This window comes from Salvia splendens, chromosome 7, assembly GCF_004379255.2.
Source record: "Salvia splendens isolate huo1 chromosome 7, SspV2, whole genome shotgun sequence".
NCBI classification, from domain to species: Eukaryota; Viridiplantae; Streptophyta; class Magnoliopsida; order Lamiales; family Lamiaceae; genus Salvia; species Salvia splendens.
The window spans coordinates 34,215,532-34,233,956 of NC_056038.1; the positions used below are offsets into that span (position 1 = coordinate 34,215,532).

At 36.9% G+C, this 18,425-nt stretch overlaps 1 protein-coding gene across 1 annotated transcript; it reads right to left on the reverse strand.

Moving 5' to 3' along the window:
* Positions 1–12,158: 12,158 nt before the first annotated feature.
* On the reverse strand, positions 12,159–13,471 carry LOC121740877 (protein FLOWERING LOCUS T-like). The gene is made up of 4 exons (XM_042133525.1): positions 13,271–13,471; positions 13,089–13,150; positions 12,784–12,824; positions 12,159–12,382 (listed from the first exon to the last, which is right to left on the reverse strand). The coding sequence occupies exons 1-4, from the start codon at positions 13,466–13,468 to the stop codon at positions 12,159–12,161; spliced, it is 525 nt and encodes a 174-aa protein (XP_041989459.1). The 5' UTR covers positions 13,469–13,471.
* Between the last annotated feature and the right edge of the window lie 4,954 nt (positions 13,472–18,425).

The window sequence follows — 18,425 nt, forward strand, 5'->3', positions numbered from 1 at the left end:
GTTCCTAGGTATATTAATATGGAGAGTCCTATAAATACCTATGTACTATGTATCAATAACAATAATTCAAAATCAATCAAAATATAGTCTTCAAGAGTTCTTCATTTTTATTTTCCGCATTTTACTTTTCAACGTGGTATCAGAGCAGGTTCGATCCTTGCATGGATCGATCTGTCTCTATGAAAAAAAATGTGTAGTTGAATTTGTGTTCATCCTAAACCCCAAAATCTCAAAAAAAAAAAAAAAAAAACCAAATCCAAGCCTTCTACGATGAAGAAGGTGAACCCACAGCTGCCAAAACAGCCTTTGGATCCCTCTTCTGTCCGTCAATCTAGCCGTGTTGCAGATTTGCCGCCCAAAAGCTACAAAGAGGTTTATGTGCTCGAAGGAATGGGGAAGCCGAGGAGTTATCAGAGAAGGGATCTGTTGAACACAGTGTATGCCGGGGATGAAGAGCGGCAGTATGCTGTGAAAAGAGCAGAGGATCTTCACTCGAGTTTAGACCAGGATGTTCCGAGCTTCATAAAGCCTATGCTTCAATCTCATGTTACTGGTGGCTTCTGGTGTTACAGAGGATAGTCCAAATCCTTTTAAACACAATAAACGGAAGAAGAGAATTCGAGGAATCGTCTGGCGAGGGGAGGCGACAGCTACGGCCAAACGATTCATCGTGCGTAGAAGAATGCCGAGAAGAGAGCACGAGACACCATCGAAAGAAGAGCTTGAGGCTGTCGAGAAGGTAGCAGCCCAACCAAGGAATCAAGAGTCTCCGAGATGGAGACGCCAAAAGGAAAAGAGTTCATTGCTAGTCACCGATAGAGCGTCGCCGCCCTGCCGCCGTCAAGAGAAGAAATCAGCGGAAGAATCCTCGGTTTATCCGGCCGAGGGGGAGAATAAGTATCCGACCGAACAACCCCTCTCCAAATATATGTTGGCTGAGAAGTAAAGCTACCGTCGAGGGCAGTCGTGAAGACTCAACGCAGTGAAGACGATAACCGACCGCCACCTAATGGTGGTAATCCGACCGCAGCAACGGCGCTTTCCGAAAGGGTCTGATCAGAAGGAGCGAGTGGCAGCACGATTGGTGAAGAGCAGCTGCGACTTCGGCTTTGGAGGCCACTAATGTCAGGACAAGGGAGATGGTGCGAATTATTCTGCTCTTGGAAATAAAAAGGCATGGTCATCGTCAATCGAGGTCGGCTTTGTGCCAGACGGAAACGCGGAAACATCTTATCCTTTCACTTTTAGCTTAATCTCCGATCCGATCGCGAATCACGTAACGCCGGAGGCCGGAATGGATAGAGAAGCCAGAGTATTACGGTATAAGGAGAAGAAGAAAAACCGGAAATTCGAGAAGACGATCCGTTACACGTCGAGGAAGGCCTACGCAGAAACGCGGCCGAGAGTCAAAGGCAGATTTGCAAAGAGAACCGATTCGGAGGCTGAAATCGACGGAATTATCAGCTTCGTCTCCGACAATCTTATCGCCGGTGCAGGTTACGGCATCGTCCCGACGTCGTTTTGAGAGATGAATCGACGCATTTCTAGTGATGAGAATAGCCGGAGAAGGGAGATGCAAAATGTGAGGTGGAGTGTAGTCTGCCGAACAAGTAGCGGCAGGTTCTGTTGGAGATGAGAATAGAAGGAGAAAAAGGAGGCGCTGTTAGTTCTCTCCTCAATTTGGGTTTGCAAGAAAATTTGGGCTGATCTTATTGGGCTCAAGAAAGTAAAAAAGGAAAAGGGAAAAAAATATGTATTCATTGTATTTGAGCGAAATGGGCCAAGAATGGCATTCCAAAATTAAGCTTTAGGCTGCAAATTAAATCAGTCCAAAGACGAGTAAGCTCCTCGACACGAGTCAAAATTGTCAGTCAGAAAGAAAGCTCCTCGACACGAGTCAAAACTGTCAGTCAGAAAGAAAGCTCCTCGACACGAGTAAAAAATGTCGGTCAGAAAAGAAAGCTCCTCGACACGAGTAAAAACTGTCAATAAAAAAAAGCTCCTCGACACGAGTAAAAACTGTCAGTCAGAAAAAAAGCTCATCGACACGAGTCGAAACTGTCCGAATGAGCTCCTCGATATGAGCAAAAACTGTCGGAATTAGCTCCTAAGACAAGAGCAAAAACTGTCGGAATTGGCTCCTAAGACACGAGCAAAAACTGTCGGAATTGGCTCCTAAGACATGAGTTAAAACTGTCGGAATCGGCTCCTAAGACATGAGCAAAAACTGTCAACCAAAATTGAAGAACTCCTTGATATGAGTCTAAAATATCAATGATGATTTGAAGAAGCTCTATGATACGAGCCTAAATTGAAGAACTCCTGAATATGAGTATAAACTATTTATCAAAGTGGAGATCGTGCAAGTTAAGTATCGAAAAGTTCGATACTTAACTTGAGGGGGAGTGTTGGAAATATAATATGAGAGTTTCAAGATTGTGGGAAAGTGTACCTTTAGGGACTCTAGGGAATATTTCATTAATATGTAGAGTCTCAAGTTCATTAGTTTCTAGGTACATTTACTTCTATAGTCCTATAAATAGGGATGTAATATGTATCACAAAAATAATTCAAATCAATCAAAATGTAGTCTTCAAGAGTTCTTCAATTTTATTTTCCGCATTTTACTTTTCAACACTATATACTATATGAAAAATGCTTTTTGGCTTGATTCTTCATTTGTAGCTTAATAGTTATGCTTGTCCAAAACTTCAACTCATATGCTAAAACATTTAATTAAAAAAAATCAACAATCAATTAAAAAAAGTTGAGACATTTTGAATGAATTATGTATCTGCCTCCTCTATTTCACTATAATCGGGACATTTTTTAAGCACTTGTTTTAAGAAAAAAATCATAGTTAAAGTTGAGAGAGCAAATTAAGAGAGAGAAAAATATAGAGAAGAAGTGTCTCGCTTATGGTGAAACGAAGGCAGTATTGTTTTTCTGTTTTGGCTCGTCCACTAAAATTAGTCTCTATCTAATTTTTTTCAAACTTTGGGAAAAGGTGAAACTCATTTTCCACTAATAATTCTTCAATTTTAACTCTATATCTCTCTCTTATTTTGCCAATTTTACAAAAGTTAGATACCATTATTACTAAAATATTTTTTATGGGTGAATATAATATCTAAAATTTGACATTACTCTTACAGAGTTAACAGTTTTCAGATTGGCCTAAAACCCGTCTACAGTTTCCGTTCCATATTTGCATTTCGCAGCAATTCGTATATTTACCAATTTAACACAAATATTAATATATTACGTTATGGTAAAACACAAATTGGAATATATATTTACCAATCCAACACAAATATTGATATATTTTGAAAATGTATTTTTTCTCTCCATGTGGTATTTATTGTATTATGTCTACATTTATATTTTTCTTGCTTCCTATTCTTGCTTACGATTCGGTTTTCGATGATTCGGTTTTGATTTTTTGATTTTTCGGTTTCGGTTCGATTTCAAATTTCAAAATGTTTCAGTTTTTTTATTTGGTTCGATTTAGGTAAAAAACCAAGCCGAAAACCGAATACTCACCCTAGTGACTTGTGGACCAAATCTTCTTACGTATGTTAGCACTACTAAGCCCATAATGAAATAATTCGGCCCAAATTAAATTATTTTATTTTAAGAGACCAAGTTATATTGATTGCAGCACTACTGAGCCCGTAATGAAAGAATTCGGCCCAAATTAAATTATTTTCTTTTAAGAGACCAAGATATATTGATTGCCAAAATGAATATCTAGGATAAATTTGTCGCCTTAATTTTGTGAATTATACCCATAAATATATGGGCTATGAATATAATCATCCTCAATCCAACAAAATATAATCGATTTTCAGTGCGGATATGGGCTAGGCTTAGTATTGGGCTTTGACTTGGGCAGAGGATATAGTGTGGGTCAAGGGTTGGATTTTTAATATATGTAAATAATATGTGACAAACTTTGTGGGCAAACTGATAAATTTTCTAGGATGGACGGAGTATATACAATTAACAAAGTATGGGACAAAAATTGATTAAAATATTATTTGTTGTGTGTGGATGAATATGATAGCAGAAAAAGTGAGAGGAAGAAAAAATACTAATGAGTAATATTGATATGACCATAGAAGCCTCGCATCAAAGATGTCTACTGCAGTTGCATTCAATCAGTAATCGCTTAATTAAGATAACGTCCAAACGCTCTCCAAAGACCACCAATGTCTTCTTCTTCGAAAGAGGGTCGCGTGAGTATGTTGCACTCCTCAATTGGAGTCCGGTGGTGAGAGTTATGGCCGATTTACGAAAGACGCGCAATGTAGAACGAAACGCGCGGGCGGGCGATTTTGCAAGGGGAAAACGGCCGACCGGACGTTTTGACAGTTTTTGGTCGAGAACTCCAGAGAGTTCGCCCGACCGGGCGTTTTGCATGAGGAAAAACACCCGACTGGGCTTTTTGCGCGACTTGCGTTTTTGGACTCTTTTTGTGTCTTTTATTTAGCACTTTTTTGTCTCTTGCATAAATACCCATGTCTAGGGTTTTTGAGGGCAGACTTTGAATGATATTGAAAGAACAAAGACTCCATTGTGAGCACCATCTTCATTTTTGAAGATTTATCAAAATCTCTTGTGATTGCATTCCAATCTATTGCCGGGCTTAGGTTGAATGTTAAGGTATGCTTTACTAGTTCTTGTGTTGCTAGTTTTGTGGAGCCATTAGGTTTTTATTTGTAAAAGTAGCCATTGGGTTTTCTTTCTTGGGCTTGAATCTAAATCATAAAACTTATCATCTTTGTCTTCTTTTCCATCTTTTTATTGTCATATTTCTTGTTTGGGTTATTGGATATTATTGCAAGAACAAATCCAGGCAACATATGTTTCTTGAATCCTTAAGATTTACATTATTTGGTATCAAGAGTCATTGGTTCTTGTTCTTGTAAGTTTGAACCAAAAAAAAGAGATTACAAGACTTGTGGATGAACATTCCTTGAGAGAAAGTGAGGGAGAGTATCTTAGCCACCAAATTTCTAAGCCCTTTGAGTGACATTGGGTGTGAGTTTGGGGAAAAGAGATTTTACATTGTGGGAAGTGAGATCCTCACTAAAACCTCTATTTTCGGGTGTGTGCGTTTTTTTGTGTTACTAACAAGAGGGACTTGTCCCTAGCTTTGTGAAAATTATTTTGTAGGTACTCAAGATGGTGGAACCTAGAAATACAAACTCGAGGCACAACTCACCCGTTAGGGAAGTTGCTTCCTTTTCCGATGGAACTACAAAGGAGATGTTTTCCGCCATTATGAAGGAGTTACATGAGGTGTGAGGGAATATGAATGCAATGCAAGGAGATTTCACGGCACTTCATGGGGATGTTGCTATCCTAAGGGAACAAATAGAAAAAAATTACTCATTACCATCTAGTCGTCATGACGGAAGTAGATGAGGACGAAATTCTAAAAGGAGTGAGGCTACATACTCTAACCACCCAAGCGAACATCATTACTATGATATGGAGGGATGGCACGAGGGCGCATGGCAACATCATAATGGGAGAGGTGGAGGATATGGCGCCAATCGAGGCCGTGGAAACAATCGAGGTGGGCAAGAGAGGGGAGGAGACCAGTATGATGACACATCAAAGAACTTCAACCACACTATTCCGGAATTCCACGGGAAGTTTGAACCCGACACCTACCTAGAGTGGGAATCCCAAGTTGGCAAGATATTCTCCTTACACAACTACTCCGAGGAGGATAAAATCAAACTCGTCCTAGCCGAATTCCGGGGGCATGCCAACACTTGGTGGACCGAACTTATGAGAAATAGGCGAGCCGCGAGAAAGGGAAAGTGAGGTCATGGGTCGAGTTGAGCAATGTAATGAGGTCTACATTCGTGCCTAAGTCTCATTACCACAAGTTAAGAGGGAGTTACAAGACTTGAGACAAGACCATAAAAATGTCATGGACTATTACTACGAGTTGATAGCTCTAAAGGGAAAAGTGGGACATGAAGAGAGTGAAGAAGTTACCCAAGACCGCTTCATTCACGGCCTCAACGTACACTTGAAACATAAAGTCCAAATTGAAGCCATGAGGGGCTTGACCATGGACGAAGTCGTTGGTTTTGATGAGATATTTGAGAGGCAATGGAAAGAGAAGTCTGTGAGCAAGGGCAAGGTGACCACCCAACACACCTCGGCGGGAGCCGGTGGAAGTAGGTGGAGTGCACCCCTTAGGGAGGAAGGGTTAGGCCATGCGGCTAACCCCATCAATAAGACTCCATTGAAGGCATTACCAGCCCCACCACCAGCAAAGGGGGTGGAACAAGTGGTCGAGATGAGAGCCCAATGCTTCAAATGCAAAGGGTATGGTCACTATGCCCGGGAGTGCATCAATCAACGGGTGATGGTGATAGGGCAAGATGGAGATATCTATAGTGAAGATGAAGATGTGTCGAAGATTGGTGGAGACGAGGAGCTTTGCCTAAATACTAATATTGAGTTTTCAAGTGAGGATGAATTGACTGAGAGAATGAACAACATGATGGTCCTAAGGGTGCTAAATGTACAACCAAGGCAAGAGGAGCACAGGGAACAACACGTTAATATCTTCCACATGAAGTGCAAGGTGTTGACCAAAACTTGCTTAGTAATCATCGATGGAGGGAGTTGCACCAACGTGATTAGTGACAAGCTAGTCCCCAAGTTGAAACTACAAGAAATGAAACATCCAAGCCATTACCGGCTACAATGGTTGGGAGATAGTGGGGATCTCAAGGTGACTACACGAGTCAAGGTCCCAATGAGTGTGGGGCGAGTTTGAGGAAGAAGTGCTTTGTAATGTCATTCCAATGTCCGCTTGCCACATACTACTTGGGCGACCTTGGGAATACGACAACAAGGTGACAAAGGATGGTTACACCAATCAGTACTCATTTGTCTCCCGCGGTAAAAGGATTCGATTGAAGCCTTTGACTCCTAATGAGATTTTTTAGGCCCATAAGCATTTGAGCAAGGAGCGTGAGACGAAAAAAAGGCTTGAGAGAGATTGTGAGATAAAAAAAATCCAAGTGAGTGTGGGGATGGAGAGAGAAAGTCCAAAAAAAATGAGTGCTCCCCGTTCCACTTCCGAGAGAAGAGAGTGTCTCTTAGCTACTAAATCCGAGCTTGGGTGGGCACTAAAAAGCAAATCTCCTTTACTCCTTGCCATTCCAAGGAAAATTTGCTTGACTAACACTAACCTTGAGGAAATTCCAAGACCTATTCAAATTGTTTTGCAGGAATTTGAAGATGTGTTCCCGGAAGAGTTTCCCAATGAGCTACCACCTATTAGGGGAAATGAACATCAAATGGATTACTTTCCCGGGGTGTCTCTACCGAATCGGCCCGCCTAAAAGGCCAATCCGAATGAGACTAAAGAGTTACACAGTTGTTTTTCTTTGATTGATTGGGGTCCAAGGATGAGACCGAAGACACTTCAAGGATTCTACAAAGCTCGATGGCCTCCCGAGGATGATAGGAAAGGAGAATGCACGAATTTGAGAAAAAATCCTTTCCAAGAAGGGGAGGATGATATGACCATGGAAGCCTCGCATCAAAGATGTCTACTGCAGCTGCATTCAATCAGTAATCGCTTAATTAAGATAACGTCCAAACGCTCTCCAAAGACCACCAATGTCTTCTTCTTCGAAAGAGAGTCGTGTGAGTATGTTGCACGCCTCAATCGGAGTCCGGTGGTGAGAGTTATGGCCGATTTACGAAAGACGCGCAATGTAAAACGAAACGCGCGGGCGGGCGATTTTGCAAGGGGAAAACGCCCGACCGGGCGTTTTGACAGTTTTTGGTCGAGAACTCTAGAGAGTTCGCCCGACCGGACGTTTTACATGAGGAAAAACGCCCGACCGGGCTTTTTGCGCGACTTGAATTTTTGGACTCTTTTTGTGTCTTTTATTTAGCACTTTTTTTTCTCTTGCATAAATACTCATGTCTAGGGTTTTTGAGGGCAGACTTTGAATGATATTGAAAGAACAAAGACTCCATTGTGAGCACCATCTTCATTTTTGAAGATTTATCAAAATCACTTGTGGTTGCATTCCAATCTATTGCTGGGCTTAGGTTGAATGTTAAGGTATGCTTTACTAGTTCTTGTGTTGCTAGTTTTGTGGAGCCATTAGGTTTTTATTTATGGAAGTAGCCATTGGGTTTTCTTTCTTGAGCTTGAATCTAAATCATAACACTTATCATCTTCTTCTTCTTTTCCATCTTTTTATTGCCATATTTCTTGTTTGGGTTATTGGATATTATTACGAGAACAAATCCGGGCAACATATGTTTCTTGAATCCTTAAGATTCACATTAAATATTATCAAATATATACAGATTAATGTATGTGGAAGAATCAAAATTTAGAAAATGAATAACAAATTTTGAGGGAATATAATATTCCAACTAGCCAGCCTCTGATATTGAAGATAAGAAAATTTGATCGTTAAATTAATTATTCTATATGAATCTAAAAAATTCGGTATCTGTATTCAAACTTTAAAAAGAAATATTACTTGTTATGTGTGCTCGTAATTATTGCCACAAGGATACAAAATAAAATATCTATCTATTGTTTAACAAATACTACTTGCAATAATATTTTATTATACTTAATGCGTTATGTAGTGGACTTATAGTATCTTTATTATGCCCATTTAAAATGTCTACTATATTTATAACAATATAATACTATATAAATATATAAAGATCGATAAAATAAATTATTTATTTTATTTTTAGATAGTTTTACTTCATTTTATACGGACTTCATTATTAGATTTTTACTTTATTACAAAAAGACTGAACTAAAATGATATTAGAATGAACTACTATTTGTTATTTAATAATCCCTCCGTCCCAGCTTATGTGATTGATTTTTTTTTGCTGTTATTTTGCGAAGATGGTAATAAATAGATAAGATGGAGGGAAATTAAAGTAAGAAAGAGAATAATATAGAAGAGAGTTATATTTATATTATTCTCTTACTTATTTTACTTTCTCTCCACTTTAACTATTTAATATCATTTTTTTTCTCAAACATGTGCTGAAAAACAATCAATCACTTGAGATAAGATAGATGGAGTAGTAATAAATTATATTTTTGGTTTGATGGTTTGGCACTAAAAATTAGTTTTGCGTATATCACATTCCAATGTATTTATATAAATTATAGTATATATACATATATAAAAAATTAATAAAATATGCATTAGATTAGAGATTGGCACACTTTTAACGATATTATAACAAAATATATGAACTTTGATTCGTTTATATAAATTTGAAATTTAAAATGACAATATAAACTTTAGTTTTATAATTAATTTTCCCACAAAAACTTCTAGTCTAGAAATCAAAGCTAAGTTAATTAAAGGATTTAAATGCAAAAGGGCAAAATGCCCAACAATAAATTTCATCCCATTAATACTCTCTATTTTGATAAGAATTTCTACTTTCTCCATCTTTAATTAGAAATGTACCTTTGAAGCAGTATGGATTTTAATACTCCTTCCATTTTTTAAAAATAAAAACTTTTCAAACCATACAAGTTTTGATGTAAAATTGGTAAAGTAAAAAAGTAAGAAAGAAAAGGTGTGTAACGGAAAATGGGTCACACCTCGTAGAAAGAAAGAATTTTCCTAAAATGACAGTGTTTCTATTTTTAGAAATGACCCAAAAAGAAAAGAATTTCTATTTTTAGGAAACAGATGGAGTGCACAATTGATAAATTAATATAGAAAGAAAAATTGATTGACGTATTCTTAGTGGAAAATGAGTCACGTCTCATTAGAGAGAAATAATTTCCATAAATAGAAAGTTTCTAATTTTTAATAAACAGAATATAATGAAAATAGTTTCTATTTTTAAAGGAAGAATGTAGTATATTACAATTAAAATTATTACATTTTTAGTTCATGGTTATAGGTCCCATTTTGACATTTAGATTGGTTGTTATTATTTTTCTCATTTCATTTCTCCTAGGTAAGTAGGTCATACATTTAATTACTCACATCACTCTCATTTTATTACTCTCTCAGTCCCCTATTAGTAGTCTCAATTATCTTAGGCGTTGAGAAATGTTAAAAGAAGTTGGTGGATTAAAGAAAGTGGAATGTGGGTCACATCCACCAACAAAACTTCAATAACTTTTTCTTCTATCTCTTATACTTTACCAATTATACATTAAAATATATATCAACCCAAAAATATTTATATTTATGGGACATATGAAATAGTATTAATTTTCTAACAAAATGTGAGTGGAATGTTAGGTCAATTACCATTTAAAGTTAAAATAAACTAAGACTCCTATTCAGGGATAAATTGAAATAGAAAAACAGACTTCTTAATAGGGGACACTGTGAATATAAAACTAATTAACTCTCTCCTCGCCCATAATCAATAGTCATATTTTTTCTATTTCGGACAGTCTATAAAACCTAGCCACCTAATTTTTGGTAAATTAATCTTTAATGTGATAGAGTTCATTCTTTACCTACAATATTCCAATAATTTACTCTCTCTTTCCTAATTTTATACTCCCTCCGTTCCACAAGACTATGCACCCTTTTCCTTTTAGTTCGTCCCATAAGAATATGCACTTTCTTATTTTGGAAAGTCTTTTCTCTTTAACGAGGTGGGACTCATTCTCCACTAACAATTCTTTAATTACTTTTTCTCTCTACATCTCTCCCACTTTACCAATTTTACATTAAAACTCGTTCTGAACCCAAAGTGCATATTCTTTGGGGACGGATGAAGTATTAAAATTTGTGCCATCAGTATATAAAAGTGGGATTATATATCACTAATTTTTTTTCACTCATATTCCTTCACTATTTTTATAATTCAAGTCGCCAAAAAGAGTACAACATGATTTATCGTGATTAAAAGAGTTCTAAACTTCTACTACACCCGTCCCAACTAAGAAGATGCACTTTCTTTTTTTAGTTTGACCCAATCAAGATAACACATTTCTATTTTTAATAACTTTTTCTATTCAATAAATACACTCAACTATTTTTTTTCTCACTCCAATTAAATATTCAACTCTCTTTCTTTCTCCATTTAATATTTACACTCTCTCTTTCTCTCTCCAATTAATTACATTAACCAACACCTCCTAAAATCCTGTGCAGACTAGGAAATGTATCATCTTAACTAGGACATCTTAACCGGGACGGAGGAATAACATTTTAAGTATAAATGTTAATCATGATTTATAACATAATAATAAAATTTTATTTCCTAGCAATATTAGGGGTGGCAAAATGGGTAGCGGGTACTGGGTAATTTCCATCTCGACCTGTTATCCGCCGAATATCGAGTACCAGTTACCCGACGATAATGGGAAATAGGCCGGGATCGGGTAGTGTGTTTTAGAGTTTTGTGGGTTAATCCCGATAATACCAGATATTAGACATATACCATCTTTTAATACTTTATAGAATCTAAGAGTTCTTTTTTGAAATATTTTTATATTCCAACGAACATACAATTGAAAACTCACCGGAACTAGCTATAGAGTGTCCCTAACTTTTATACTCAATCTATTCAAAGCATAGCTTACCATCAGTAAATTAGGGAACATTGTCGGTTATTAGGGTTTTTAAATTTTCTATCAGGGTTTCAAGTCTGGTACGGGTACCCGCAATATCGGGTACGGGATACCCGACACGGGTATCGCGTAATCCCAATATGTTAGGGTCGGATATTGAGACAACAAATTTGGCTAAAATCGGATATGAGTACCCAACTTGTTGGGTGTAGGTACCTGCGGGTGACCTGTTTCGCCACCCATAAGCAATATATTGAAACATTAATTATTACTAGCAAATTACCGTAATACATGAAGAAAATTGTGGGACAAAAATCCCTTCATTTTCATAGTTCTTGATCTTAATTAATCGAATAAATCAATTGCTTCTAAAAAAAAGTATGACATTCATATGGTAATATCTAATTTATAATGGGACAAGAGTGTCATGCATTTATACATATCATAACACGAAAACTCACATTCGAGGTATTACTTAATATTGAAAACATTAAAATTATAGATATATGGAGGAGTGATCGCCGCACATTTTATTTAAGTTGGCAATAGTAACACCTTTAGCTTAAAATAATTAGGCTCTCCGGCCACCGGTGCCGTTTTCCCTATGGCAGTTGTAGAAGAAGGCGGCCACCGGTTCTCCGAGGTTGTACACCTGCGAAAGTTGCCGCGTGTTGAAGTTGTTGCGCCACTCCGGGGCGATCAACATCTGCCGCCGTGGCTGCCGGAACACCACCATTACAAGGCGGTGGATTCCCAACGATGGCTGAGGGGCCTCATACTCCACCACCTCATTCCCTGCATATTTATAATTAATTAATTTCGAAATTAATCTTGCTATAAATCAAATTTATATCTTATACTGCAACCGCGACGACTTAGGGTAAAATGTTGATACAAGTTTATTTTAATTAGCTTATTTTCTTATACTATAAAGTTACAGTATTAATATTTTTTTTATTGTATTCCTATTGTTTTTTTACAAACTCATCTTTTGCACTGAGTTTCTTTGTTCTTTCGTTCTTTATAAAATTTCACCTCTTCTTAATCTTTCAAATCTTGCAAAATTTAATCATCAATAGCGTGAATTTAGTAAAAATTAAATGGTTGGTAGAAGCTTTTAAGTTTAACCAATCTCTTCTCATGTGTCCGCCGATACAAATAAAAATACCAGTAGGTAATTAAGGTGTTTCGCTCACCGAAGTCCGGACCCATGCCTCCGGGGATGTCGATCACCAACCTATTTCCATATAAAACACAAAAAGTTATGAAAAATGTCCAATTAAGAAGATGTAACTTCTATTATCTTATGAAGTTTCTTTTAATACTAGTACGTGCGTCTCAATTGGTAAGACGCTTTTTTACCTCCACAAATAGTTCGATTACTTTCAATTACTTTTAACTTTAAAATAACAATTTCCTTCTGATCAACTAATTGGCCATAATTTAATTCCTTAACTTGATGTTAAACCAACACAAACACAGAAGAGAGAAAGATATAGACCAGTGCAAATACTCCCTATTGTAAGGATTTCCAGGACTTGGAGAATCAGCATCAACCAGAACCTTGAAAATTGAATTTTGTCTTCACTGTCAAAACCCTACAAACAAATACAAACACACACACACACACACACACACACAAACACAAAGAGATTGTGTGTTTGTGTATATATATATACTTACAAGAGTGTGGAGAGTGCGAAAATCCTGGCCGCCGATCTCAACCCTAGGGCGGGAGACGATCTGAGAAGGGCGGAGGCGGTAGCCGTTGCAGAGGATCCGGCCATCAATGTATACTCGGAGATCAGTGGTGGGAGTGAAGGGATCGATGACATCTCCGATCACACGGCTCAGCACTAGCGGATTCGTGTCTCTCTGCATTTTTTTTAATTATTCTTACAGCAGCATGCTACAATGCCTTCATTTCTTCCTCATCTCAGCCCTATTTGTACTGCCGGTTTTTTTCTTTTTTTTTTTATCAAAATAGTTTTTTTTTTTTTACGTGGCACAGGCAACACTAGGATTATTCCCGAAAAGTGCTTTGTCTTTTTCTTTTTCTAGATAAAAGGAACTCATCTACACATCGCTATTTCTTTTACACTTTTATAAAAGAAATTCAAACAATTTCCATCCTTATTCATTTTATATACTTAATCCCTTAGTTATTAAGAGGTATGTATTTGTATTTCGTCACATATTATAGGATTGTTTTTATTTGTGGACCATGGGAATCGCATTCTATCATAGAATTAGCATAAGTTCGTCAACCAATCTTTTGCTATTTATTATAGGAGTATATAATAATACTAACTAAAAAGATAATAATTTGTAAAGAGACAAATGTACTCCACGGGATTCCTTCAAAGGCGGAACACGAATGAACATAGATGGACACGGATGGACATGGTCGTCCGCTTAAGGACTTGGTGCGTCGTGCGCACTAACATGTATTCTTAACCCTAAAACCGACTGTGCCCCCTCTTGTAAACCGCATACCATGTCATAAACCCTAAAACTAACCAGATAACACACGTAAAATACTCTAGAAACTATAAAGCGCAAATATAACATGTTTCGATTAAACAACAAAATTGTGTAGTTAAAAAACTTTACCTATCCAATCATGTTTTCAAGAACATATATGTTTAAAAATCTGGTTACTAACTTTTGGTGTGTTTCACTTGAGGTATATGTTGAACTATGTTATATGACGGAAATTTGAAGTCAATTTTTTCGGGTGTACAAGTATAATTTTTTGTGGTATAATTGATATTTTACCATGTTAATCGTATTTCACTGTGCAATATTGTTTAATTAACTCTCTTACATTGTGTTGGACAATGCATAAAAAAGCAAATGCAAGATTCATTTAACTTAAGGCATTGAAGATGACATGTGGTGCATATGATCATGTCAAAAAATGAACTGAATAAGTGTGAGCCAAAAGAGACACGAATAAAATAATAGTACTAAAAAACGTCATGTAATTTTATTTAAAAGGGTTTTGTTTAATTATTCTTATTTTATTCCATTTTGGATGATTGAAGCTGACACAATTGCTATATTTAGAGTTGTACGATATTAATTTTAACACTTGCCTTATTTGCTTAACTCTTGACTCCATAAATAGAGCTCTAAAATATCACTCCCGAAGTAGATTGAATATAGTAACTTTTACGAGTTTAATTTCCCTTATCTTTTTTTAACTAAAGTAAAGAATAACTGCGACATGCATTACCTCGTTAATCAATACTACTGTACTACTTAATTTCGTTTGCTATTCTATTTTTAAAGAATAGCTATATGCATTACGTCGTTATTCAAGTACTTAATTTTCTTTGCTATTATTGTTTAAAAAGTAAAATTAAATTTCTTTTATGTAAAATATGGTTGTTTAATTACGTCACTCTAAATAGAATTGAAAAAGCTACCACACTAATAGAAAACCGTCTACCACAAATAGAAAATTAAGTATGATAACCATATAGGAGTATCATATATGTTCCAATTAGTGAGGACAATAACATTATCTTTAAGTAGAAAAACAATATAAATAAATAAAATAAAATATTTATTTGGACTTATATGGCAAGAACCTTAGCTCAATTCACACATGCCTATGCACTTTTCCTTTTTTGAAGACATATGTGGATGTGAATTTTCTCTTTGCTGAAAAGACCCAGCACTAAAACTTGGAGATCGATTACATGGCCAAGAATTTCCTATCCTAAACTAAGCATAACAAATAATTTGTTCATCCCTCGAATCACATTTTCTACAACGATTCTGTGGACCATTCAGCCCTATATAGATAGAAAAAGATTTGGAATATAATGGACATGTCCTAGAATCAAGATTATGCCAATCCACCATAATTAAATATTAAATGGGTAACCTTTTTATTGCACTTTTTTACTTTTCCGGGACATACGTGGTTGTGAATTTTCACTTGCTGGAAAGGCCCAGCACTAGAACTTGTACATTGACTCTGGCCAAGAATTTCCTATCCTAAATTAAGCATAACAAATGAACTATTTCCTAAATTATGACAATTTTAAAGTCAATTCATATTTATAACTAGTTCCAAGTTGAAGATATGAAACTTTATTTTCAGTTAGAGTTCATGGTCAAAATAGTATTTTAATTAACAACTAATTTTTGTAGATGATATGGTGCGATGCGTGCACACCAAGTCACTAAAATGAATTGCCAATAAACATTAGTAATGTTTGTAACACAACCATTGTTTTACGTTGGAATTACTTTCCACTAGTAAAATGAATTTACTGACATAATTTATCCATCAGTAAATACTGACGGAATGATATATCATTGGTAGTTTCTATTCAATCCAATTAATCATATTTATGAATTTGAAATTAAATTATAATCTAGACAATAACAATTGACTTCGGTCTGTCGATAATCTGTCGCTAAATCATAATTAATTCACATCCGCCACGCTCTCGCCCCTCTCTTTCTCGTCTCGCCGGCCAGCACTGCTCCCTCCTCTTTCCCTCCCTCTCTGCCTAAGGAGTGTATTCGTTTATTAAAAAATATGTTATGGTGTTTGTTAATATGAATAATTTATCTTATTCCACTAGTAACTCTATCCATGGAGTATAAGTGGCACTCGAATCACATTTCCTAAAATGTTTTCCAGTGAGCAAATCAACGATTCTGTGGACCATACATCTCTGTATAGGTAGAAAAAGATTTGGAATAAAATGCTATGAAATATTGAAAAGGTTATTTTTACTGCGCTTTTTCCTTTTGGGTGACTATGTGTGATATGGTCTTCGATTTAGCAAATCTCGCGAAGTTCATCCCAATATACCTTGATTTTATTTGATTCGGTATCTTTTATTTTAGTTAGTTATCCTTATTTATTTTCCATATCTTTTGTAAGCATTTTAATTAATTATCTTGCTTGATTAGCAAGATACGTTTTAGGGTTTAGAATTCTATAGTATTTTCATTCGAGTAATATGAAATAAACTTCTATTCTCATTCTTGTTCCAAAAACCCTAGAACTTCAACTAGGGAATTATCTCGTTCGCTCCGTTCAATCTTCGTGTGCTCTACAAACCTCTCTATAGGGAACTTAAACCCTATCAATGTACGTGGCTGTGAATTTTCTCTTTGCTGGAAAGGCCAAGCACTACAACTTGTAGATTGAGCATGGCCAAGGATTTTTCCAAGTGGACACCCTGAATCTTTATTCCCACCTAGAGTTAATTTATAAAAAAATTATGAGTAGTGCTAAATTATTATACTAATAAACATATAGATAATTGGTGCAATTTAGCCTTTATCATAGTTTCCAAAAATCTTGGATTGGTGCAATAAACATAAATATCACTATAATTATGAAAGTTGTATATTCGAAGTTGATAAATATCACCACATGAGAAAATATAAATCTATATTTATTTTCTTCTTCAAATTTAATTCCAAACAAAAAACTAGGACTATATTTATAAAAATCACAAAATATATTATAGTAATTAAATTTGACCAATACTGCCATACGTATATGTTTTATTGTCTTATTGCATTAACATAACTAATAAAATAGAGGGTAACTAAACAAGTGACTCTCACTCAACTTTAATCCCACGTGGCTAAAAACATATTCCATTTCATTAAGTTAGATGAAGATCAATGTTAAGTTCATTAATTAAGTTAGATGAAGATCAATGTTAAGTTCATTAAGGGCATCAGCATTGGGGCGCCCTAAAGCCCGCTCTATGCACCGACATGCCAGCATTTTATCATTCTATCTACCATTTCACCTGCAATGGGGCGCCCTAAGCATTTTCTTTTATTTGAATATGTCAATAAATACAAAAATTGGGAAAAAAAACAAAAACGCGTTGCATCGTCCGCGACATAGTCCGCGTCGCCCACAGTGGGCGGACGATGGCGCGGACGATGCCCTATCATCCGCGCTTCCACCGCGGACTATCTGTCGGGCGAGGACGACGCATCGTCCATCGTCCGCGCACCCACACTGGCGGACGATGGCGCGCCCGAGGCATCGGGCCGCCTATCGTCCGCCCCACTATGGGTGCCCTAATATACTCAATCCATCGACTATATGTGGCACTCCAATCACACCTCCTAAAATGATTTCCAGTGAGATTCTGTGGACCATTCAGCCATATATGGCTATATAGATGTTGGTTTCTGGATTACAAGAGATAACAAAACCGGGCGTAATACAACCCAAAAGAAAAGAAAAGGAGGAACTGAACTTAAAAATTACAACGTAGAATCGAAACTACTAAACCAGTATGATTAGCCGAGTCGAGGAGGCCTCTTCCCGCAAGACGAGATACGCCCCGGTAGTGCTCTTCGGTTTGGCGTGTCGTCCCCAAAGGTAAAACGGCTACGTCTCTATTGATGCAGCACCGCAATCAGTAGAGCTCCGGCGAACGGGATGGAGGAGAGAGCAGAGCTTCGACAGAAGGACAATGCAGAGAGAGGGAGAGAGCTTATTATGATGCAGAAGGCTTGTAATGGTGTGTATTAATGCAGTGGTATGGCTAGCCTATTTATAGGCCAAGCCACCATGCAGGGTCAACCGAGCCATGAAGGCTCATCATGGCAGATTCGTAACCGCCGTCGGCTACGAGCGTGTGGCAGGCGTGTGCCTATCGCATGTGGAGCGTGTGGATTTCTCACGTGGCAGCCGTGACTGTGCCTTACTTGACGACGTGTCAAGCCACTTGGATTGCTGACTCGGCGGTGGTCCAAAAAGAATAGTTTGGGCCAAGCCCCAAGCCCAAAGACCACCCAAAGACCAATTGCCAAGATCCAAGTCCAAGTCCAAGCC

Coding starts and splice junctions, on each gene's coding strand:
- LOC121740877 (XM_042133525.1), bottom strand. CDS start 13,468: ATGCAGAGAGACACGAATCCGCTAGTGCTGAGCCGTGTGATCGGAGAT. Junction 12,825..13,088: donor AATAGGGAGTATTTGCACTG/GTCTATATCTTT, acceptor ATATGGAAATAG/GTTGGTGATCGACATCCCCG. Junction 12,383..12,783: donor AGGCATGGGTCCGGACTTCG/GTGAGCGAAACA, acceptor ATAAATATGCAG/GGAATGAGGTGGTGGAGTAT.